The 21,820-nt window shown below is 38.6% G+C and overlaps 1 protein-coding gene across 1 annotated transcript in view; it reads right to left on the bottom strand.

The window, feature by feature from the left end:
• The window catches only part of apc2 (APC regulator of WNT signaling pathway 2), a 42,426-nt gene extending 22,723 nt beyond the window's left edge, over positions 1–19,703 (bottom strand). The window contains exons 1-2 of the mRNA XM_082156697.1: positions 19,572–19,703; positions 5,495–5,653 (exon numbers count right to left, since the gene is read on the bottom strand). Of these exons, the coding sequence (XP_082012823.1) occupies positions 5,495–5,638 (144 nt within the window). The 5' untranslated portion in view covers positions 5,639–5,653; positions 19,572–19,703. The remainder of the gene's footprint in view (positions 1–5,494; positions 5,654–19,571) is intronic.
• Positions 19,704–21,820: the final 2,117 nt, after the last annotated feature.

Genomic DNA, 21,820 nt, shown 5'->3' with positions numbered 1-21,820 from the left:
ACGATCATTTGTTTGGGTGGCACACGCGCATTCATTTTGTGAAGTTCAAAAGAGACTAAGCTTGCATTAAATTGTGCGTCTTGAATTTATTCAATCGTGTTCGACAATCACAAAAGGATCATTCAACTTTTGCATGTATGACACTGCTTGTATGATTTTTTTTTTATCTTAAATCATACTTATCCCAACCTGGAAATTATTAAAACAAAAAATCCATACCTTCTAACTGTTTGGGAAACCTCAACATAACAGTTTATTTTCATAATTTCTCTGTCTACGGGTCATTACATTACTTGCCGATTCTGTTCGTTCTAAATCAGATAAGGATGAAGTGAAACGTAAGATTACGTTTATTTGAGTGCATTAGTGAGAACGATTGCATGTATGAATTTGTCCTACCAGTCTGTGCAGCATCTCTTTACCAATAGTGAAGCTGTGGCTTTAAATTACTTCAAAATAGAGATACATCTATGCTATAACTTTCAGTTTCTAAGAGATTTTGTTGATAAATCGCAGGACAGCGTTAACAATAAGTTCTTAATGATTTTGTATGCAACTGTTTGTGCAATCTGCACGTAATGTACAAGCTACTTTTTGTACATGTGTGTTAAAAGCCACAAGGAAGCAGCGCGTTAGTTAGAACGGCAAATCACTTGTACAGAAAAATGCGTATTCCCCTGATCAAGATGCGTATCAAGATGGCATAAACTGTGCTCGTGATTTAGTGACTGAAGTGATGCAAAATTCAACCAGGGACAGAAAACGAGAAGGGTTTGAGCTGTGCTCTCATGGAGTTGAGCCGGCGGGGATTGAGTGTGTGAGTGGGAAGAGGGCGTTTGCCCGAGACGCGAGCTTAGTGCTCGGCAGGCCTTATTGTCCAATTATCTATGGCAGGAATTATTGATAGGGCCGGATTAGAGAAATACACGGAAGGAGATCGCGGATGATTCCGCCTGCGGTGGCGAGGGTAGGCCTTGGCATCTCGGCTTGCTGGGACCCCTTTGCTTGGCCTGACACCCGCGAGATAACACCAGAGGATTGCAGCAAAGATTCCTCAAGGATGAAAGATTCTTCATCGGACGGGAAGAGCTCGATTCGGACAAGTTAGGAAGGTAGGGCGGGGCCAAATGCTGAAAACTGTTGAGGACCATAGGTGAGTTGACTGTGTATATACATATAGGCCTCTATTCATTTTGCTGATTGGGTTGACATGTTGATTTCAGATTGTTGACAGCTGGTTGGAATGACGTGATGATTGGAATGACGTGATGATTGGATTGATAATTTGAACGTGTTCCTCTCGAACTTTGTTAATAAAACATAATTTATTGTCATTGTGTTTGCAGTCCTGTGCCAGTTCATTGTTGTTATTAACCTTTCGTGTCCTGCCCTGCCTGATGCTGTTTACCTTGTTCAGTCTTGCCTTGTCCAGCTGCCAGCCCTGTTTCCCCCCACAAGGTAGTTTTTGTTTGTTTTGTTTTATTGTCAAATATAAGCCCATTTTCTCTGCATCTCTAGCCCCTTTCACACAGCGTGTTGAGCCCAGGAAATTGCTGTAAAATTGCTAGAGTGCTTTCTGTGTGAACGCAAACGCCCCGGGATTGATGCCGGGATCGATGCCGGGATGGGGACCTAGTTACATTGCCGGGATCAGTCCCGTAATGCGCCCTGTGTGAACAAAAGCCAGGACTAATGCCGTAAGGGGTGTGTCGTAGTGATGACGCACGTGCCATCGCACCAGCCTTTCTACAACCTATGCAACAGCATGTGGGTAACGAGCCACTCGGCAAACCCAGTGGCGCTACTGGAGAGTATGGACTCGTCTTCGTGTAGAAATGACGAAGAGGAGTTATCAGCAGAACTGACATCTGACAAGAGTAATCATATCCTGACGTCACGTGTCTTTACGGGATCTTTACAGGTTGTGTGTGAACGCACTCACAGATTCCAGAAAATCACTGGCAGTGTGAATGAACCAAAATCAAACGACAAATCCCGAGACACATTATCTGTGTATTTTCCGGAATCTCTGTGTGAAAGAGGCTTCTGAGTCCTTACCTCCTCCCTTCACCTAAACCTGACAGTCTCAGGGTTTATTGTCCATAATGGTCTTAAGTGTTCAGCAGAATAAATAAATACAGTTCAAGTTTGGAATGGTATGTGAGAGAATAAATGATGACAGAATTATAATTTCAAGTTTTGATTCTTAAATTCCTCAAGCTTTACATCCTATTAATATGCTTGGCAAATGTAAATAGTCTAAGGACAAATAAACATGGCAAAATAATTGTATATTCTGATTATTGTTCATAATAAATGTTACTATTTGTTTAACAATTATGTATTTTATCAAATAGCTCTTACTGCCATTTTATAAAAGTCAATAATGTATTATGACTTATGCATAATGGATTTATGCAACATGTTTAATATATATAAACTACAGTTTATATATATATATTTTTAAAGAAGTCTCTTATTCTCTCCAAAGCTGCATTCTTTAATGATAAGTAAAGTACTGGTAAATAACAGTAATATTGTGAAATATTATTAAAATAACTGCTTTCTATTTTGATATATTTTAAAATGTAATTTATTTCTGGGATGTCTGAATTTTCATATTAGAAATCATTTTGATCAATTTAATGCATACTTTCTGAATAATTGTGTTAATTTCTTTTAAAAAAAAAGAAAAATCTTCCTGACCCCAAACTTTTGAATGGTAGTGTAAATACGATGCACATTGTATTTGTCTCCAAAGAAGTTAAACTGACAAAACAGGCATGAATCTGCAATATTTAACCTACACACAACCTCTTATGAGTATTTCTTCATCGTATGAATTCCAATGCTATCTACAGTGGATTTATGTGGTTTGTTGGTGTGATTTCATGCGCAGAATCGATTAATATGATTATGATAGGAGGAAAAAGACAGTCCCGTTTTACTGGAACTCGAAAGCTGAACCGACATCACTCTCATGTAACACATCAAACATTCTGCAATTTAAGACTCAGGGTCAATAATAAAATAAGCTCCATGGTCTAATGGTTGCTTTTTCTGCTCAACTGAGAGCTGTAATGGGCAGCAGTGATTTAAAATGTTCTCAGACATCATTTAGCTCAGAGATGCTGGACATTCATCATTAGAATCTCCAGATATTTTGTGGAAAGTAGGTCATGAGTGATACAAATGCATGCAATAGAAACTCGCTCTCGCCAAACAGATCTACAACACACTGCTCTACATGACCAACAGTATTATTAAACATCTTATACTTCATATAGAAAATAACAACGATCACAAATACTGAACAGACAATATTCCAAATGAATAAACTTGAGTTACAATTATTTTTTGACTCTTTTACAATGGGTTAAAAAAATGTAAATATCCGAAGTCCAAAAACCACAGGTATTGTCAACAAGAACTGACAAGAGACTGAACTAAACAGGGGGTATATATATATAGGACTAAACAAGTGAAATGAGATTTTTCTACCCCATTTTAATTAGCAAAAACAACAAATTTAGCCATTCTTAGGTTGGCTTTGAAAATAGTAACTACGTTGAAGAAAATGATAAACGCAACACTTTTGTTTTTGCCCCCATTTTTCATGAGCTGAACTCAAAGATCTAAGACTTGTACACAAAAGACCTATTTCTCTCAAATATTGTTTACAAATCTGTCTCAATCTGTGTTAGTGAGCACTTCTCCTTTGAAAACCCGAAAACACGTCAGAATCTGGTATGACCACCATTTGCCTCACACAGTGCAACACATCTCCTTCGCAGAGAGTTGATCAGGTTGTTGATTGTGGCCTGTGGAATGTTAGTCCACTCCTCTTCAATGGCTGTGCGAAGTTGCTGGATATTGGCAGGACCTGGAACACAATGTCGTATACGCCGATCCAGAGCATCCCAAACATGCTCAATGGGTGACATGTCCGTTAAGTATGCAGGCCATGCAAGAACTGGGATATTTTCAGCTTCCAGGAATTGTGTACAGATCCTTGCAACATGGGGCAGTGCATTATCATGCTGCAACATGAGGTGATGGTCGTGGATGAATGGCACAACAATGAGCCTCAGGATCTCGTCACAGTATCTATGTGCATTCAAAATGCCATCAATAAAATGCACCTGTGTTCGTTGTCCATAACATACGCCTGCCCATACTATAACCCCACCGCCACCATGGGCCACTAGATCCACAACATTGACATCAGCAAACCGCTCATCCACACGACGCCATACACGCTGTCTGCCATCTGCCATCTGCTCTGTACAGTGAAAACCGGGATTCATTCGTGAAAGAGAACACCTCTCCAAAGTACCAGACGCCATTGAATGTGAGCATTTCTGCAGTCAGGTCGAAACCCCGATGAGGACGACGAGCATGCAGATGAGCTTCCCTGAGATGGTTTCTGACAGTTTGTGTAGAAATTATTTGGTTATGCAAACCGATTGTTGCTGCAGCTGTCCGGGTGGCTGGTCTCAGACGATCTTGGAGGTGAAGATGCTGGATGTGGAGGTCCTGGGCTGGTGTAGTTACACGTGGTCTGTGGCTGTGAGGCCGGTTGGATGTACTGCCAAATTCTCTGAAACGCCTTTGGAGATGGCTTATGGTAGAGAAATGAACATTCAATTCACGGGCAACAGCTCTGGTGGACATTCCTGCAGCCAGCATGCCAATTGCACGCTCCCTCAAAACTTGCGACATCTGTAGCATTGTGCTGTGTGATAAAACTGCACATTTTAGAGTGGCCTTTTATTGTGGCCAGCCTAAGGCACACCTGTGCAATAATCATGCTGTCTAATCAGCATCTTGACATGCCACACTTGTGAGGTGGATAGATTATCTTGGCAAAGGAGAAGTGCTCACTAACAAAGATTTAGACAATATTTGAGAGAAATAGGCCTTTTGTGTACATAGAAAAAGTCTTAGATCTTTGAGTTCAGCTCATGAAAAATGGGGGCAAAACAAAAGTGTTGCGTTTATAATTTTGTTCAGTGTATGTTGCTGTGTGGTGCTTTCAAAATATAGCTTTTTGTTTAAACAATTTAAAATGTCAACTTATGCCAGAGGACTACTGTATAATAAGCCTACAATAAGCCTTTTACAAGAAAATTTACTAGTTTGGCCTAGTAATAAAAGATAAGACCAGTGCAGAGTTTATAACAAACCTGCTTGGAAACGTTTGAAAATTTCTTAGTTATTATTTTGTTTGATGCCACTAATGGTCCACACACACTGCACCATTATGTGCATCATTCTCAGACATTACCCTGATGCTGTGTAACAGTTTCAGTTTTATGATCTGTAATCTCTAAATTCAGAAGCAGATCCAACATGTCCGGAATCAAAACTCTAGTATCGGGCCTGACTCAAGTTTACAGGCCATGTTCATAGCCAAGTCATAGTCAGACCAAGCCCCCTTGTGGAGAGAAGGCTATCAGTTTAATAATTTAGTGATATTCTGAGGTTCACTCACCTTCATGTCAGAGGTTTCATTCTCCAGCTTGGACAGGTGGTGTGAGTTGTCCTGAAGCTCACGCCGCAGGTGAGAGTTCTCCTTACGAAGATCCTCCACCTGCCGCACCAGCTGGTCATAGGAGGCCGTTGGGTATGACATCATCACTCGATTGAATCCCTGAGAAGGTCAGAGGGCAGGGGTCAAAGTTAATGCACTCATAATCATGTCTCTAAGTTCATTATGAATTCAGTGCATACAGTTGGTTTGCAGTTAACCATACATTGCTTGGAGAACAATGTTGAAAAAGTAAGTCATACCTGCTTAAGGTTGTCAATAGTTTTTGGAACATTTAGTGTTAGTGTTGGTTCTACAGTAGCTCTATAGTGGATATAATAGAAAAAGTCCCACATGTTGTAATAGTTTTAACGTTTGGTCAAATGCCTTTTATAAAGTAAGTAAAGACCTTTTGTAAAGTTCTTAAAGTGACAAACTAACCTACCCTAAATCTACCTATTGCCTGATTGACAAGTTTATAATTGAATATACCAGTTGGACATATTCTGTCCTTAAAAAGCCTGACTTTGACTGTTTGACTGAAACATTGTTTTTTAAGAAAGATTTTCAAGCCATGAAAGGGTGTAGGATTTTCATTATATTGACTGTGGTACAGTACACTAAGAAACGTGAAACAGTTGTGTCATTTATTTAAAGTGGATTTTTTATATGGGTCTAATCATGGTTTTGTTCAGTTTGTCTAAAAGCAAATAGCACTTTCCATAAGAAAAAAAAAAAGAAACAATTTTGTTTAAATAGTATTTTCACAAGATAGCTTTACTGACTACAGAAATTAATGTGGGTTCCCTTTTGAATGGGAAATCGAACCACGTCCCCCAGAGGACACTTTGGGTAATGCCTCCGGCATGATGGTGTCTGAAGCACATGTGAAAACACGACAATGAACTTGACATTGGCCCGCGACAGCCTATGACGTACTACTGGTGCGACCATGAGTATAAAAGGGACAACCCTAGAACACGTCATCCCCTTCTTTGTCTTCAGGATAATGAAGAAACACTCTGCCAAGCGTTTCAGGATGCGTGTGCCTCCTTGTTAAAAATTCCTGAAATCTGAGTGCACACACTAACTGTGAGTTCTTTGGCATGGGTAAGGAGCTTGCGTGTTTAGTTCTTGAGGGAGCTGAATGTGTGCATTGTGAGGATTTCTCAATGTAAAGCTCCGTTAGCACAATCCTTATTCTCGAGGGATGTGGGACGTGGATTTGGGTGATATGCCTTCGACTCTTCAAAGAGGCTGGATGTGCATTCGCAAAACTGACTACAAGAGACGGGTAAGGGGCTTTTTCCTTTCTGTTCTCACCTGAGGGATAGTAGTTAGTGTCTGCACTAGCGTGTTTTGCTCTCGAGGGAGTTGAAGGCACTCATAGCGATGCATTCGTAGCTGTTTTCGTATGATTCCTTTCAGAGTGATACAATCTGACGTTTGAACTCATTGCGCTCTCAAGGGGGATAAATGCGCATTTTCACGATGTAATCGCAATAATTGATTCCACCTGGGTTTGACTCTCTTGAAGGATGAGAGTTGAGCGCCTGCACTCCACAGTTCGGGTCCCGTGGTCACCATTGCGTTAGGCGGGATCTTGTGCAGGCAGAGCACAAGAGGAGTCGAACAAGAACTTTTCCTTTTTTGGGTTCCTCATGTTGTATCTAGTTCTAAAGAAGAGACAGAAAGAATGTAGTAGTTATTACTATAACAATTTTTATTGAGCCTTTTGTTTCTCCTATGATCCCCACGCTGAGGCAGAGAGATCATAAGAGAAACCACAGGCTCTCATTGAGCCTTCTTGGTACTCCTGGGTTGGGAACGTTGTTAGGCCTTCTCTCGCTATAGAGAGTTGTTTTGTTAGAGACCTCCACTCCACTGAGCTCCGCCCAATATTGTGTCAAGCTGCTGGTCCTATTGTGTATAGCCTCCTTACAGGACACAGTGCTGAGGCCTCCGTCCAATGAGCTCAGCCAGGGGCTAAGTTGCTAGGCTTTCTGTGAGCCTCCTTGTCTACTGCACTTAAACTGGAACGTTGCTAGGCCTACTCTCGCTGAAGAGAGGCATCATGGTAGGCCTCCGTTCTCAGAGCTCCATTCAGTGACGATATTCTCCTAAAAGTATTCTCAGGAATACCAAACCCTGGAGCTCTGCCCATGGTCTGAGTATCTTTTTTGACTCAGCTCTGCAGGGAAGGGCGGAAGGTCACACTTTCTCTGATAGGGTATGCAGCTCGGGCTTTGGCTGTAGGGAATTAGTCATGACAGTTTCTGGTGTGTACCTCAGGGATGGGGACTCCTTTGAGTCTTTGACTTTAATGTCAGCCGATGAGGCACTCATCTCTTCAGCATGACAGAGTGGGCATTTTGTTCCCTAAAGTGTCCTCTAGGGGATGCTTGCCACGCTTGTCTCCTTGCCACGCTTCAGGTATTCCTGTGCACATCTCCTTCAGACAAAGAAGTGGATGACGTGTTCTACAGCTCCCCTTTTTATACTCATGGTCGCAACAGTAGTATGTCATAGGCCAGGGCTATTCAATTGGCAGCCCGCGGGCCAAATGCGGCCCGCCAATCATCTCCATGCGGCCCGACGGCACCAACCTCCCTCCTCCTCTTTTCCTGGCGATGCGGCTAATTCAGTTTGATACTCGCTCCAATTGACCTGAGAAACGCTTTACGTGCAAATATTTCAGCAGTTTATTCTATGTGTCCTGAATTTATGTCGACTGAACCAGCGATACCAATTCGTGAATGAATCATTCTTTTGGTTTGATTCTAAACGCGCTTGCATAACGGTCTAAAATTCGGATTCATTCAATCCGCTCCGTCACTGAATCATCTGAAGCGGGTTCTCGTTCAGTACAGTAACAACAAAAAGCGATGTTTTCAGTTGTTTCTAGTTGTTTCAACACGGCCCAGCACGGAGTTGCGTTTACTCCCGGCCCCGGACACTATATTAAACAGCGTTGCGACAACCAGTGGGAAGCGTTTCAGTTCGACAGAAACCTCTCTGTTACAAACCACTCATTGATTTAATTAGTATTAAATCGGATGAAACAGTCTCAACATTCCCAACAAGACTGATGAGGAAAGCAAGAGAAATATTGTGGCATGAACGAAATTAGAAGTCTTTAAATCCCCTAATCACCCTTACAGACATTTACCATGAATGTACTGTAGTAATGTACCATGGGTTGGGCAGAAATGTGCAATATTTATATTGAATACTATGTAGTAATAAATAAATATTGTAAATATATATATACTATAATATTATATAATAGTAAATATAGTGATTTCTATTGCATTAGATTTATTAGGTGGGTAGAGGAATTTATAATTAATGTTTGTTATGAAATTATGTCAGTTTCTTTGTAAAGGTGCGTATAGTTTTTAACTTGTGTTTAGGCATTTTTTATACGTGGGAGCGAGTAGCCTGTGGTTATCAAGTCTCGCTGTCAGAATATTTTCATTTAAGCATAACTATTATAAATAAAATTATTATTATTTCTCACCAACAGCTATAAGTTTGTATAAATCATTTACTTGTTCCAAGGAAAATAGTTGTACACAGCTGTAAATTATCAAGTTTTTATTTATTATTGTTTTATATATTTGCATACTGTTGGGTATCACATTTCCAAGTAAATACCATACTTTTTTAGGGTTACTTTAACTTATTTATTGAACCTGTTATGTTTCAATAAATAAGCTAAACCCCCAAACCAACCCACCGGCCCACCTCATCTTTTCGCTTTGATAATGCGGCCCTCGAATGAAACTAATTGAATAGCCCTGTCATAGGCTGTCACTGGCAAATGTAAATTTCATTATCATGTTTTCACACGTGCTTCACACCGGTCATGCCGAATGCATTCCCCAAAGTTTCCTCTAGGGGACACAGTGTCTCATTCCCCTACCCATGACCAGCCTATCAGTTCTAATCACCTTGATCAAGATGGTCTACTAGGTTTAATGTACTGTAGGTCCCTCATCTGTCAGTTCAGCTAATCAACAATGTCAGCCAATTTGGACCTGCTAGGACCAGATAACAATCCAAAAACGGAACACTTTGAAGCAGCTAGAAAAAATATTATAATTGTTTTTGCCCCTTATACAAATAAAAATCAGACAGGAAGGAAATATGAAGGAAATACACGTTTGCCTTCTTTTCCTCCACAGAAGCACTTGCAGGAATGTGAATAAATTACCCACAAGCCAAAAACCTTCTCTGATTGCTGAGGTTTAGTCAGGGGTCATGACCTCTGTCTTCTCTACTTGTCTACTATTAGAGAGAAAACTAAGATAAAGCCTAAAAGAACAAATGTGACCCTGGATCACAAAACCAAAAATCATTAGGATATTAAGTAAAGATCATGTTCCATGAAGATATTTTGTAAATTTCCTACCGTAAATTTATAACGAAATTATTTTTATGAGTGAATGCAGCACAATCGTGAACATAAATGGACAACTTTAAAGGCGATTTTCTCAATGTTTAGATTTTTTTGCACCCTCAGATTCCAGATTTTCAAATAGCTGTACCCTGGCCAAATATTGTCCTATCCTAAAAAAATAATAATAATAATTAAAAAAAAACATCAATGGAAAGCTTATTTATTCAGCTTTCATATGATGTATAAATCTCAATTTCAAAACAATTTACCCTTGTGACTGGTTTTGTGGTCCAGGATCACAAATTACATTTATAACATTGGATCTAGAAATCTTTTTTTTTTTTACAAATGGCTATTTTTTCTGAAGCAAAACTGTCCAACAGTGATTCAAACAGTGATAAGTCACAGTGTATAGTGTAAGGCAGAAATAAAGGGTGTGCCATATGCTTTTAACCAGGAAGCTGTGTAAACGTCAAATGGAACATGAATTGTTCCACAAATCTAAATATAAAGTTGAATTATACTGTAGCATGTCCAACTTTATCCGCATACATACTGTATATTCACGTAGCAATTGTATAGAGCAAATCTCAGCTGCTTGATTGCTTGTATCATCTCAAAATATAAACTATATCACCCAGCTCTAACCTGCTTAATGCAACATGAAGATATTGAGATGCTATAAACATTAACATCATGATTTTCTTAAAGCTGAAACTATGTATTGTGAAAAGCACTATTCACATACATTTGACGACATTCATTTACATTCAACCTCAAAAAACAAGTACTGAATTTTGTATACCATATTATATTTGAAAAATGCAAACCCATGTCTGGAATATACAATGAAAGCAAAGTCTGCCTTTAAGCTTGTGGATGACCAAGTTCCAAAAAGCCATCTGTCTGTATGAGGAGAGCTTCCTTGCGGTTGATATGACAGGTTTTCTGTGTTAATTCTCTCTGTGACTGGTGCCAGCAGCTCCTCCTCCAACCCTTTTTGACCATCCCCCACTATAGACCAGATCAGGAACACATTAAACATTCTTGTTTCTCCCACTCTTTCTCCGTCCCTTGCTTTCGGCCTCTTTTTCTATGCTCCTGTCCCTCCAGTGATAATATACATACACATATCCTAAGAACTTCCACATTTTATGTTTTACTTCATGGTGTGTGGTCATGTTTGTTGCTTAGTTCAGATTTACAGTATGGAGGAATAAAACAAATGCTTGGGGAAGGGGAGGCTTCAACCTCAAACATTTGAATCTATATACACATTAAAGTGGGGTCTACGCTAGTGTGATAATATAAACCTCAACCGGATACTAGGGATGTCAACGATTAATCGACGATCGATTAATTGTCGATAATACATTTAATCGATACAACTTATCGATCATCGATTAAGCAGGTCTTCATGCGCGTGCGCGCTGCTCAACCGCGAAACATGTAAAGCGAGCGCGCCGGAGTTATGTTTGGGACCATTTTACACCTTCATCATGACTATAAGTTTGCGTGTGCATTCGCAGCCTTTTGTTTTGTGCAAATGTAAGTTGTAATACTGTTTATTTTCTGTAGGCCTATCTATATCTGATGTATCTCATATTGGATGCATTTGGTTAAGAATTAACTCTGTAGTAAAGCGTCAGCTTCAGCGCGCGCAGCTCAAACGGCAGTGCACGACTAATAATGACTATTGGGACTGTAATATTGCATAACATTATAAAGAGAACAATATTGTAATAAAACATTGTGAATTATTTGGGTTTAGTTGCCGTGTCGCGTTGCTCCAGGAAGACCGCGTCCACAACATGAGTAGTTCTGAATGAATGGCACGTAACTTAGTTCAAGTTCACTTGTGCATGAATTTGCGTTATTTTGTGCAGATATCATTTGTAATATTATGTTTATTTTGAATATATCTGATTAATCTCATATAGGATGCGTTTCTTTTAGATAAATAACGTGCTAGCAAAGTGCTCCAGTTTAACGGTAGCAGATTCATTCAGCGCGTGCAGTTGTTCCAGGAAGAGCGCGTCCACAACAGTCACATTCTAAGCGCATATATGAGGCGGCATTGGTGACACGTTGTATTAGTAGTTATATTTGATTATTAAATAATTAATTTAATTATCAATCACATCGAAACATTTTACAATCCTACTAGCCCTTTATTTATATTTAAAACCATTCTAATTGATTTGGTGAGGAACATAGCGTTTTGAGCAGCATTTGTAGCCCCTGTCATGCTGTCATAGCCACTGCAGTAGACGCATATCGCAGTATTAAGGCTAACGATTAATCGATTAATTGATCGTTAATTTAAACGACGATCGATCATGGGAATTTGTGAAAATTGACATCCCTACCGGATACAGATAATACCACTATAAAATGGCCAGCTTAACACAGCTTATCTTAAAGTGCACCTATTATGCTATTTTTAAGGCTCCTAATTTTGTTTTGGAGGTCTCCTACAACAGGTTTACAAGCATCAAAGGTCAAAAAACAGTTTCATTTTCTCATAATATACATTGATCAGGCCTCGTCGGCCAGGGTTTTTTTGGCCCACCGAATACCTTGTTCCAAAGCGGGCAAGCTCGAGCTTGAGGAGTGGTTACGAACAAAGGCAGAGTTTATCTGAGTAACCATTACCATAGTAAACATGGTAGCACGACCGCTTGAAGAAATCAGATAAATCATATAGGCTATCACAATCATGTATTTATTTTATCTGTAAGTACATCTCGTCTCTTTATACCGGACTGAAAGACTTGTGAAGGAGATGCCAGCCCCATGGACCAGATCCCATGGACCAAGAGCCCCACTACAGACACAGAGGTAGAGCCCAACATCACCCCGGAAGTCTGAACCCAATAGAAAGTTATATAACTACACCTCGGCCCGTCGACCAGTCGGCTCCACCTTGGCTCCTTGCCCACTCGGCTTAACCTGGGACGTCTTCCTTGTGGCTCTTCATCGTCCCTCTGGCTCTGCCTTAATCAGTCATCGCTCTGCCTACACCATGGACTTCAGTCCTCCGGCACCCTGGCTTCACCTCGGCTGCTCATCACCCGGACCGTCAATGAAGGCTCAACCCCGTCTCCTCCCTCTATTGTCTCTGCCATGGTGTTTAGCTTTGCGCCCACCTCCAGAGCGAACACCCTCCCTCCTCTCTTGGACCTGTTTCCCTAGATAGTTTCCATGGTTACTGATTATGTTACACACCTGTTTCAGTTTCTGTTGATTAGCTACCCTGTGAATTTTTTGTCCTCAGTTCTCACAGTTCTTGGTTCAATGTCGTCTATATTTTCCGTGGTTGTACATTCCTGTATTTCTTGTTTTCTCCTGCGTGTTCTGTGTTGGATTTTGGATTTCTTAAAGACTTTTTGTTTGATACTCTCCTGCGTTGTTCGAATTATGCAACCACCCATGACAAACACAACTAAAGACACTCAAACACAGCTTAAAGGACACTAGTATAGCTCAACACATTTTAACACACCCTATACAGCTTAACACAACTTAATACAGGCCAATACAAGTGTAACATTGAAACATCACATAACATATCCACAAACTACTGAATAATTTTTATCTTATCTTATTTTTAACATAAATTATTTTGACCCTAGCACGGTCATTTTTAACATGAATGTGCGAGGCTTCTGGTGTCAGCCACAAGCAGTTATTTAAGCTGTTTAAAAACAGTCGGTTTCACTGCTTGAAATTGCAAAATGGTATTTATTAACTTATTTTTATTTATTATCATAATCATAAACATACTGGTTTGAAGCGCAAATAGTTTAGCAACACAGATATGAAATACCAAGGCATTCACTTCAATCACGACTATCCTCTAATTGTCTAAATTAAGTCTCTGTAATTCTGCTCTAATAGCCCTCCATTAGTCAAATAAAGATTTACTCACAAACTGCTGCGTTCTCCAGACCCAACAGATCCCAGTTCCAGCCAGTGTTAAACTACATTAACAGAGCTGGCCAGACCCCAGGACACTCAATCAGACCTCTCTGGAGAACCACATGCCTTTGTACAGTTGGGTGAGGTCCATCTTAGGACAGGATTATGTAAAGATCACGCACAGCCCCAAAATCAATCAATTAAAATTTTGACTTACAGATCAATAGAGAAAACCAATATACCGGGAACACAATGGCCAGAGCAGTGGTTGAATTCGACACAATTGCTTTTAGATTATGAGGACACAGTGAACACAATATCTGTCTGTAATTTCAGCAGGGTTTGGACAGAATTAATTATTCTGGACAGCACAGGAGACCCTAAATTAAAAGTGTGTGATTGGTAAGATATAAAAAGAGAGGGGGGAGAGAATCGAAGAATGGAGAGATGTTTGATGATGAAGCATGTGTGACCGTCCACAGGGATTTAAGCACAGCTGGTTCATCTTTTTCATTTAGTCTTGTTCCAGATCAAATAGGCTGAATGCACAACCAATTGGGCACCATCCAGAGACATTCGATGTTTCTGTATTTTAATTGGCTGCTGGAGGTGTTTCAATAACTGTTAAATTAATGATGCCAGGAGAGGAAATGGCGATTCCGTGTCTAAAAAAAAAAAAAAATCTTTTATGCTTTCTGTGCTCTGCTGTATATGCTGCAGTGGATGCTGGGTAATCTGCTCAAATATCTGTCCCTTGAGGAAAATAACTGAAAGAGTGTTAGTGAGCTGCCAATGCGGAGCAGCAGTTCTCGACAGTTGCCATGGTAACACCCTATCCCTGATCTCTTTAGAAGGGAATGCTCTAAAAATCACTGCATCTGATTCTGCATTGTGACTAGACATAAAGTGATACCCAAACATACAGTTTGTCTCACTGTATGCTGTGATCCTCAAATCTACATCTGTAGAGTACACCTCCCCTGGGCGACATGGGAAAGGCACAGAGGACAAATACACAGGCTGTTTTTTATTTTTATTTTTGTTTTTGAGGGCCTCAAATAGTCTAATGGTGCAGCTTTTGTTTAGAACAACCAGAACAAACAGAAGACATTCGACAGAAATAAGGGAGCTGTTGTACTTTTTAAACAGTATACATTTAATGACACAAGGCCATAGGAAATTATCTTTTGAATTAGAAAAAAAAAAAAAAAAAAAAAAAAAAATGTGTGAGTGGCTCACACATTCGGCTATGACTGTGTCCTTAAGTCCTCCCTAACTGTGATATAACAAAAACCTGAGGCTCTTCGGTCATGAACACACAAAAGCAGGCAAACACATTAACAGCACAAATGATGGGAAGGTCAGCAAACAGCCTCACTGAAGCAAAGTAATTTATCAATCTACTATAATAATATAATATAATATAATATAATATAATATAATATAATATAAGACTGTTCAGTCTTTCAGTTTCAAGTTGGAGTTAGTCTCTTAGATTCTTTGCATTTGCTAGTCAAGTGATGGATGCACAATGGTTTTTTGGTTTTTTTTTTTACCTCACTGAATATGACTATACCTTATGATACCAAAATACATGTCAAATGCATTTATGTGCACCCAACACATGACTAGCAAACTCAAGGAATCTATATTATATTATATTATATTATATTATATTATATTATATTATATTATATTATAAAGACAGACTAGAGATAGAGATAAGCTGATTAGATAAAGCAATTCAACTGATTATGTATAAAACCCCATTATAATCTAGTGGTCTGATTATTTCTTTCATTTAAGAAAGTAAGTAATATTGGAACCAGACATGCGTTGAGCAGAGGGTTTCTGATACGATGGACAAAAGTAGGGCACAAGCAGTGGGAATGAGAACAAAGAAGATGGAGGATGCTTACACTCCTCCCCCCTCCCTGACCACATCTCACAACAACCATTCACTTCTAGACGTCTGGTTACCAAGGAAACAGCACCTGCAAAGGATGGCACCATGCCTGAGAATACCATATCTGATCCAGCAGGTCATGTATTTGTTAAGAGACAACTTACAGACTGTAATGCTGTACTGTGGACAGTTTGTATAAAATGGTGGCTGGAAATTCAGGCAATTCACCCATCTTCCATAAGGGGGATAGTCAGTCATTTCATTGAGTGTATAGTTTTGGAATATTCCAAAACAAATACCCCTTTTCCAACCAGTAAACTGAATTGTGTGGACTGCTTTAAAATATTAATGAAGGCATTTCTTTTAAAACTGATCCTATGTTAGCATCCTCTGCATGAGCGCTGGAGTCTCCATGGCAAAGACCCCTCAATCAACAGTGTGTTTATAAAATAAGGTAATTGAATTATTCAGATGACCATGGGTCTAGTAATATTAACGACAATTTTTTTTTTCTTTTTTTTCTTTTTTTGCAGGACAGGAGGGGTGCCAAATAAAATATGCAACCATAAAAAAATAAAAATAAAAAAAAACACAACACTGCTGCAACCTCCATCATATGCTCCATATCATTAATTCCAAACATCCCCAAAGACTAGAAAAATGCATTGGATCTCTGAAAATGTGCAAGGACGGATGAATATTGTATTGTGATCAGGGTTGAGTGAAACTAAAAAAGCACAGACAAGTTCTTGCACGTCTTTCAACAGAAATGTATTATATCTCATGGGATATATCAATCTATGGTGATCACAACCTGACTAAACTTTCCTTGAAATCAGCTTTGACATTATACTTAACATATATGCTGAGGAAGAACAAATATTACACATCAGACCTTCTATTTATAAACAACAGAAATTAAATAAGCTTTCCAGCTGTTGGACCACACCACCAAAAAAAAAAAAAAAAAAGGACTCAGATTACGACTGTAACCATGGTTCCCTGAGTAGGGGAACGAAACATTTCATCTTGGATTGACGCTATGAGGAACGTCATCATGAGGTTCTATGAGGATGGTATCTGAAGCACATGATTGAAGCGACAATTTTATTGGCCAACGACAGTCCATGACATCATTACCGGAGTGCCCATGAGTATAAGAGCAATGTATGTCATCAACTTCTTTGTCTGAAGACGACGTGCAGGCAGGAAGGAGGCATGCAACAAGATGCAGTGTTTCGTTCGCTTTCTCAGAGAACCATGGTTACAGTCATAACCTGAGATGTTCCCTTTTGAAGTAGAACTCTACACTGCATCGTGGATTGACGCTATGGGGAACAAATACCCACTCCGCCATGCTGAGGGAATGCTTGCCTCATTAGCTGTGCCTATGCACACACACAATGGGCATGGCATAAACTAACTCTACAGACGTACTTAGCCGGAGTCAGATGCATCAATCATTCAGGGTGCATCCTTCCCTCAGGTCTTGTTATTCCAGCGTCTCGCCTCCTTTGTGATCCACTTCTCAAAGGAGGAGCACAAGTGGCCACGATCTCCTTCGGCCCTGCTTCCAGTCATTATACTGTGACGGACCCGAACCCCCAGAGATTTTGGCCGCAAATTTGGATCTGCGCGGGATGTACTTCCAAAATGACGCTGACTGTGCCCTTGCATCGCTTTCCAACCACCGTCTAAAAAGAGGATGATTCACTCTGTGAAAGATAGCCCACAAGCGTATCTTCAAGAAGAAGCATTCACAAATATCCTCGCTTGTGCAATCCCTCCACATTCGAATAACTTAGAATATTGGAAAGGATAGATGTGAGCTGAATATAGTTTCCTCCACGACTTCTCCACCACCTCTAAGTTGAGGTCAGGAAGAAACTGAAGGCTCTTAGAAGAAGTATGATTATGGCCTGCCAGGAATCACTCGTCTAATTTGCCATGAGCAACCTCTTGTCTATCACGCTCCTACATCAGATCCAATCTAGTAGTGGCGCGGGCCATAAATTCCAACACAGAATATGTGGGGCTGGCAGGGCATTTGCCTCTTTTTGTTTGGATGGTGTCAGCAGCATGCTATCTGCTGTAGAGACAGCACATTCCGATCCAACAGCTTGCTTGAACCGGTTACTAAAGAACATCAAAGAGCCATACCTTTTTTGAATTCCTCAGCTAGCTCGATCCGCGATTCTCGCGACTCCAACCTCCATTGTGCCTTGGCTATCAGGGCCCAAGCCACGGTGTGCAGACTCTTGTCCCTCATCTCTCGAGAATGAAGTCAAGTGTGAATGGAGCTTCCTCATCACAAATTACTCACAATGGTCACATTCAGAACTCTCGAGAACTGAACGTGCATACTCCTCACCCAAAAACCAAATGCACAAATCATGTGTCCTCAAGTGTCAAAAAACTGGGACACAGAGGCACACACTTCCTGAAACGCTTGTCTGAGTTTTCCATACTAAATCCTCATGCTTCAGACACCTTCGATCCAAGATGCAGTGTTGAGTATATATATATATATATATATATATATATATATATATATATATATATATATATATATATATATATATATATATATATATTAAAATGTCAAAACTGAACTGGCCTATATTTTGTTTTAAAGATTAACTATCATTGCCATTCGAATATTTTCAATGCGCCCCTGAGCAAACAACCTCTACAGTTAATTTGTGAAGCACCACCATCTTGTGTCTGAATAGCCAGCAAGGTTTTACTACTCAGGAATAACATCTCATAATGGGTGCCAGTTTCTATTATTCTCACATAACATTGCATAACAAGTTCATAGACAAGATAGTCTGTCTGGCAATGTCAAATATTATTACAGGTCAACCTGGAAATCCTGGTCAGCGGCAGCATTCAGCTAATAATAATAATATTTTAGTCCATATAATATACAACATATTCATGCTAAATAGCTATGCTCATGTTCTATCTCTTAGTGGTCTCTATAAAATTCTCTATAAAATAAGGGTTAAATCAATATCATGTCCATGTGTTTATTACACCAGGGCAATGTACAGTCAGTTGGTCATTATAAAAATAAACTAATTTAGCGTGATGAAATTCCTGTTCACCCTGTCTGTACTAATAAACAACGATTTTATTATAAATAATTTTCCTTAGCTCTGATGTTCATTGAGCCAAGTCTAATTCTGAGTCTGGTTTAGGATGAAAACCAGTTTACGAAGAAGACTACTCACAATAATACAACTCTAATAAAATAAATCGTCACATTTTCTTTGTGCTCATGCAAAATTCAAGGTGATGGAGGCTGAAACACATTTACACAAGATCCTTTCCTTACTTCTATGGGCATTGAAAGGCTTCAAATGACTGATAAGAAGCTTATATCATAACTTGAACAAGAAAATTTCCCTCGGATTTGTGAATTTTAAAACACATGACTCGGGTAGAGCAGATATCTTTGATGTTTTATTGTTGACCTTGATCGTGATATTATAGCTACGATAGCACATCAAACAGAGAAAATCTTTGTTAGTTTTTAGATCCCTTAATTACGTATATTTTATCAGGCAGTCCAATTTAATCATATTTAGGCATTAAATCGTAAGATTCGTGGGAAAACGCTTCTGGTGAGCAGTCCTCTCTGGCGCCCTCATAAATATTCTCATCAGGACCTCACCACACGTCTCACGGACACACATTTCAACGTTGGATTTAACGCACAAATACCCGCAAACATGCATGTGCTATGATCCATCTGTCATCCATGATTTAACATATACGCTAATAGATTTCATTTGTTTAAGTCTTACCTCATGTTCAGCAGCGTTGGTGGCGTTTTTTGGGCGTGGAGGCGCTGCTGTCTTTCTCTGTGGGGATGATGATGCCCTGCATTCAGTGATGCTGCGCGCTCTGATGTCACGCCTCTCTCTCTCTCTCTCTCTCTCTCTCTCTCTCTCTCTCTCTCTCTCTCTCTCTCTTTCTCCCACACACACACATACGCTTTTCTCCTAATTTTATTTATTTATTTATTTTATCTCGAACGTAAATATTGTCAGGAAAATATGTCAAAATCTATATTTGTCTATATATATATATATATCATCCATTGTGTAAACAAGTGAACACAGTAAAACCACACTAGGATACATAAAGGCAAGGTAAATTTGTTCTTCAAAAAATGTAATATTTTTCATTAATGCCAGATGGAGGAAAGTTGTCACAATTGGAATCATTACTATTTTTAATGTTTTTGAAAGAAATCTCTTATGCTCATCAAGCCTGCATTTATTTATACAGAAAAACAGTAATATTGTGAAATATTATTACAATTTAAAATAATGGTTTTCTATTTTAATATGCTGTAAAACATAATTTATTTCTGTGATGCAAAGCTGAATTTTCATCAGCCATTACTCCAGTTTTCAGTGTCACATAGTCCTTCAGAAATCCTTATAATATATATATATATATATATATATATATATATATATATATATATATATATATATATATATATATATGAAATCTGTGAAACTTTTTCAAGATTTGTTGATGAAAAAAAAAGTTTAAAAGAACAGCATTTATTCAAAATATAAATCTTTTCTAACAATATAAATCTTTACTATCACTTTTTATCAATTTAACACATCATTTCTGAATAAAAGTATTAATTTCATTCAAAAAGAAAGAAAGAAATTACTGACATTTTTTTATTCATCAAAGAATCCTTAAAAAAGTATCACAGGTTATAAAAACAATATATTAAGCAGCACAACTTTTTCAAACATTGATAATAAATCAGCATATTAGAATGATTTCTAAAAATGATTTTCATGTGACACTGAAGACTGAAGTAATGGCTGATGAAAATTCAGCTTTGCATCACATATTATTATTAATTTTTTTAAGTGTATTAAAATAGAAAAAACAATATTTTAAACTGTAACAATATTTCGCGATATACATTTTTTTTTCTGTATTTTTCATAAAATAAATTCAGGCTTGATGAGCATAAGAGACTTCTTTCAAAAACATTAAAAATAGTAATGTTTCCAAACTTTTGTTCGGCATGTGCCCTCAAAGAATATATATATATTAAGAATATATACCCATATAGTTTTAGTGATGTAGGCTTGGCCTACAACTTTTTGTATTCCAAGCGTCGCCATACCAAGAGATTAGTAAAAGTGCATGCCATCCTACAAAACCTTTGTATAGTTGTGTAGTTATATTTATATATATATATATAAATATAACTACACAACTATACAAAGGTTTTGTAGGATGGCATGCACTTTTACTAATCTCTTGGTATGGCGACGCTTGGAATACAAAAAGTTGTAGGCCAAGCCTACATCACTAAAACTATATGGGAAAGTCGTCAACGGTTGTTTAAAACAACAAAATAACACATTTATAGTGGTTAATGTGAAACGTCTCTAATATGTGTAAAGTGCAGCACTCTCTTTAAAAAAAAAACTCTGTCACTATCTCACAGGTAACATGGCTAATATATTCAAATAGATTTCATTTTTGGTAAGCATTTTACATTCAAACATCTTGGTCATCATGGAATATGCTATTGATTCCTGTTGTGTGAGGATTAATTTTGTATATATAAATTAGTCAGTAGTTTTATAAAAAGTCAGTAGTCTTTTTGCAAAAGAGTATTGTGTAGGCTAATTTAAATGGCATGCCATAAAATAATTATATTTCAGTGTTGGATTGAAAACAATGATTTCGAATAAAGCGTTAAGGGGCAGTAACCATTTGATGTGTGATGCCAATGATTAACATTGAGTAGGGACAACCTTTGAGGTAAAGGCTTACACGTTACATGCTTGTTCATTATCTACATGTACATAATCAAATCTATCCAACACTGCTGTTAAATGATTGTTTTGTCGATTCATCAGAAAACCATTGGAGGGAGACAAATACTAATACACCACTGAACAAAAGTGATCATCCTGACGACAAGATGAGCACACCTTATAAGTGTGGGAGTCTGTTATTCTTGTTTACGTATCGCAAGTTAAATGCGTCAATGCGTAATTCA

The sequence above is a fragment of the Leuciscus leuciscus genome, assembly GCF_965113295.1.
Source record: "Leuciscus leuciscus genome assembly, chromosome: 23".
Classification (NCBI taxonomy): Eukaryota; Metazoa; Chordata; class Actinopteri; order Cypriniformes; family Leuciscidae; genus Leuciscus; species Leuciscus leuciscus.
Note: the sequence above shows the minus strand (reverse complement) of the source record. Positions and strands in the feature narration are given on the sequence as shown.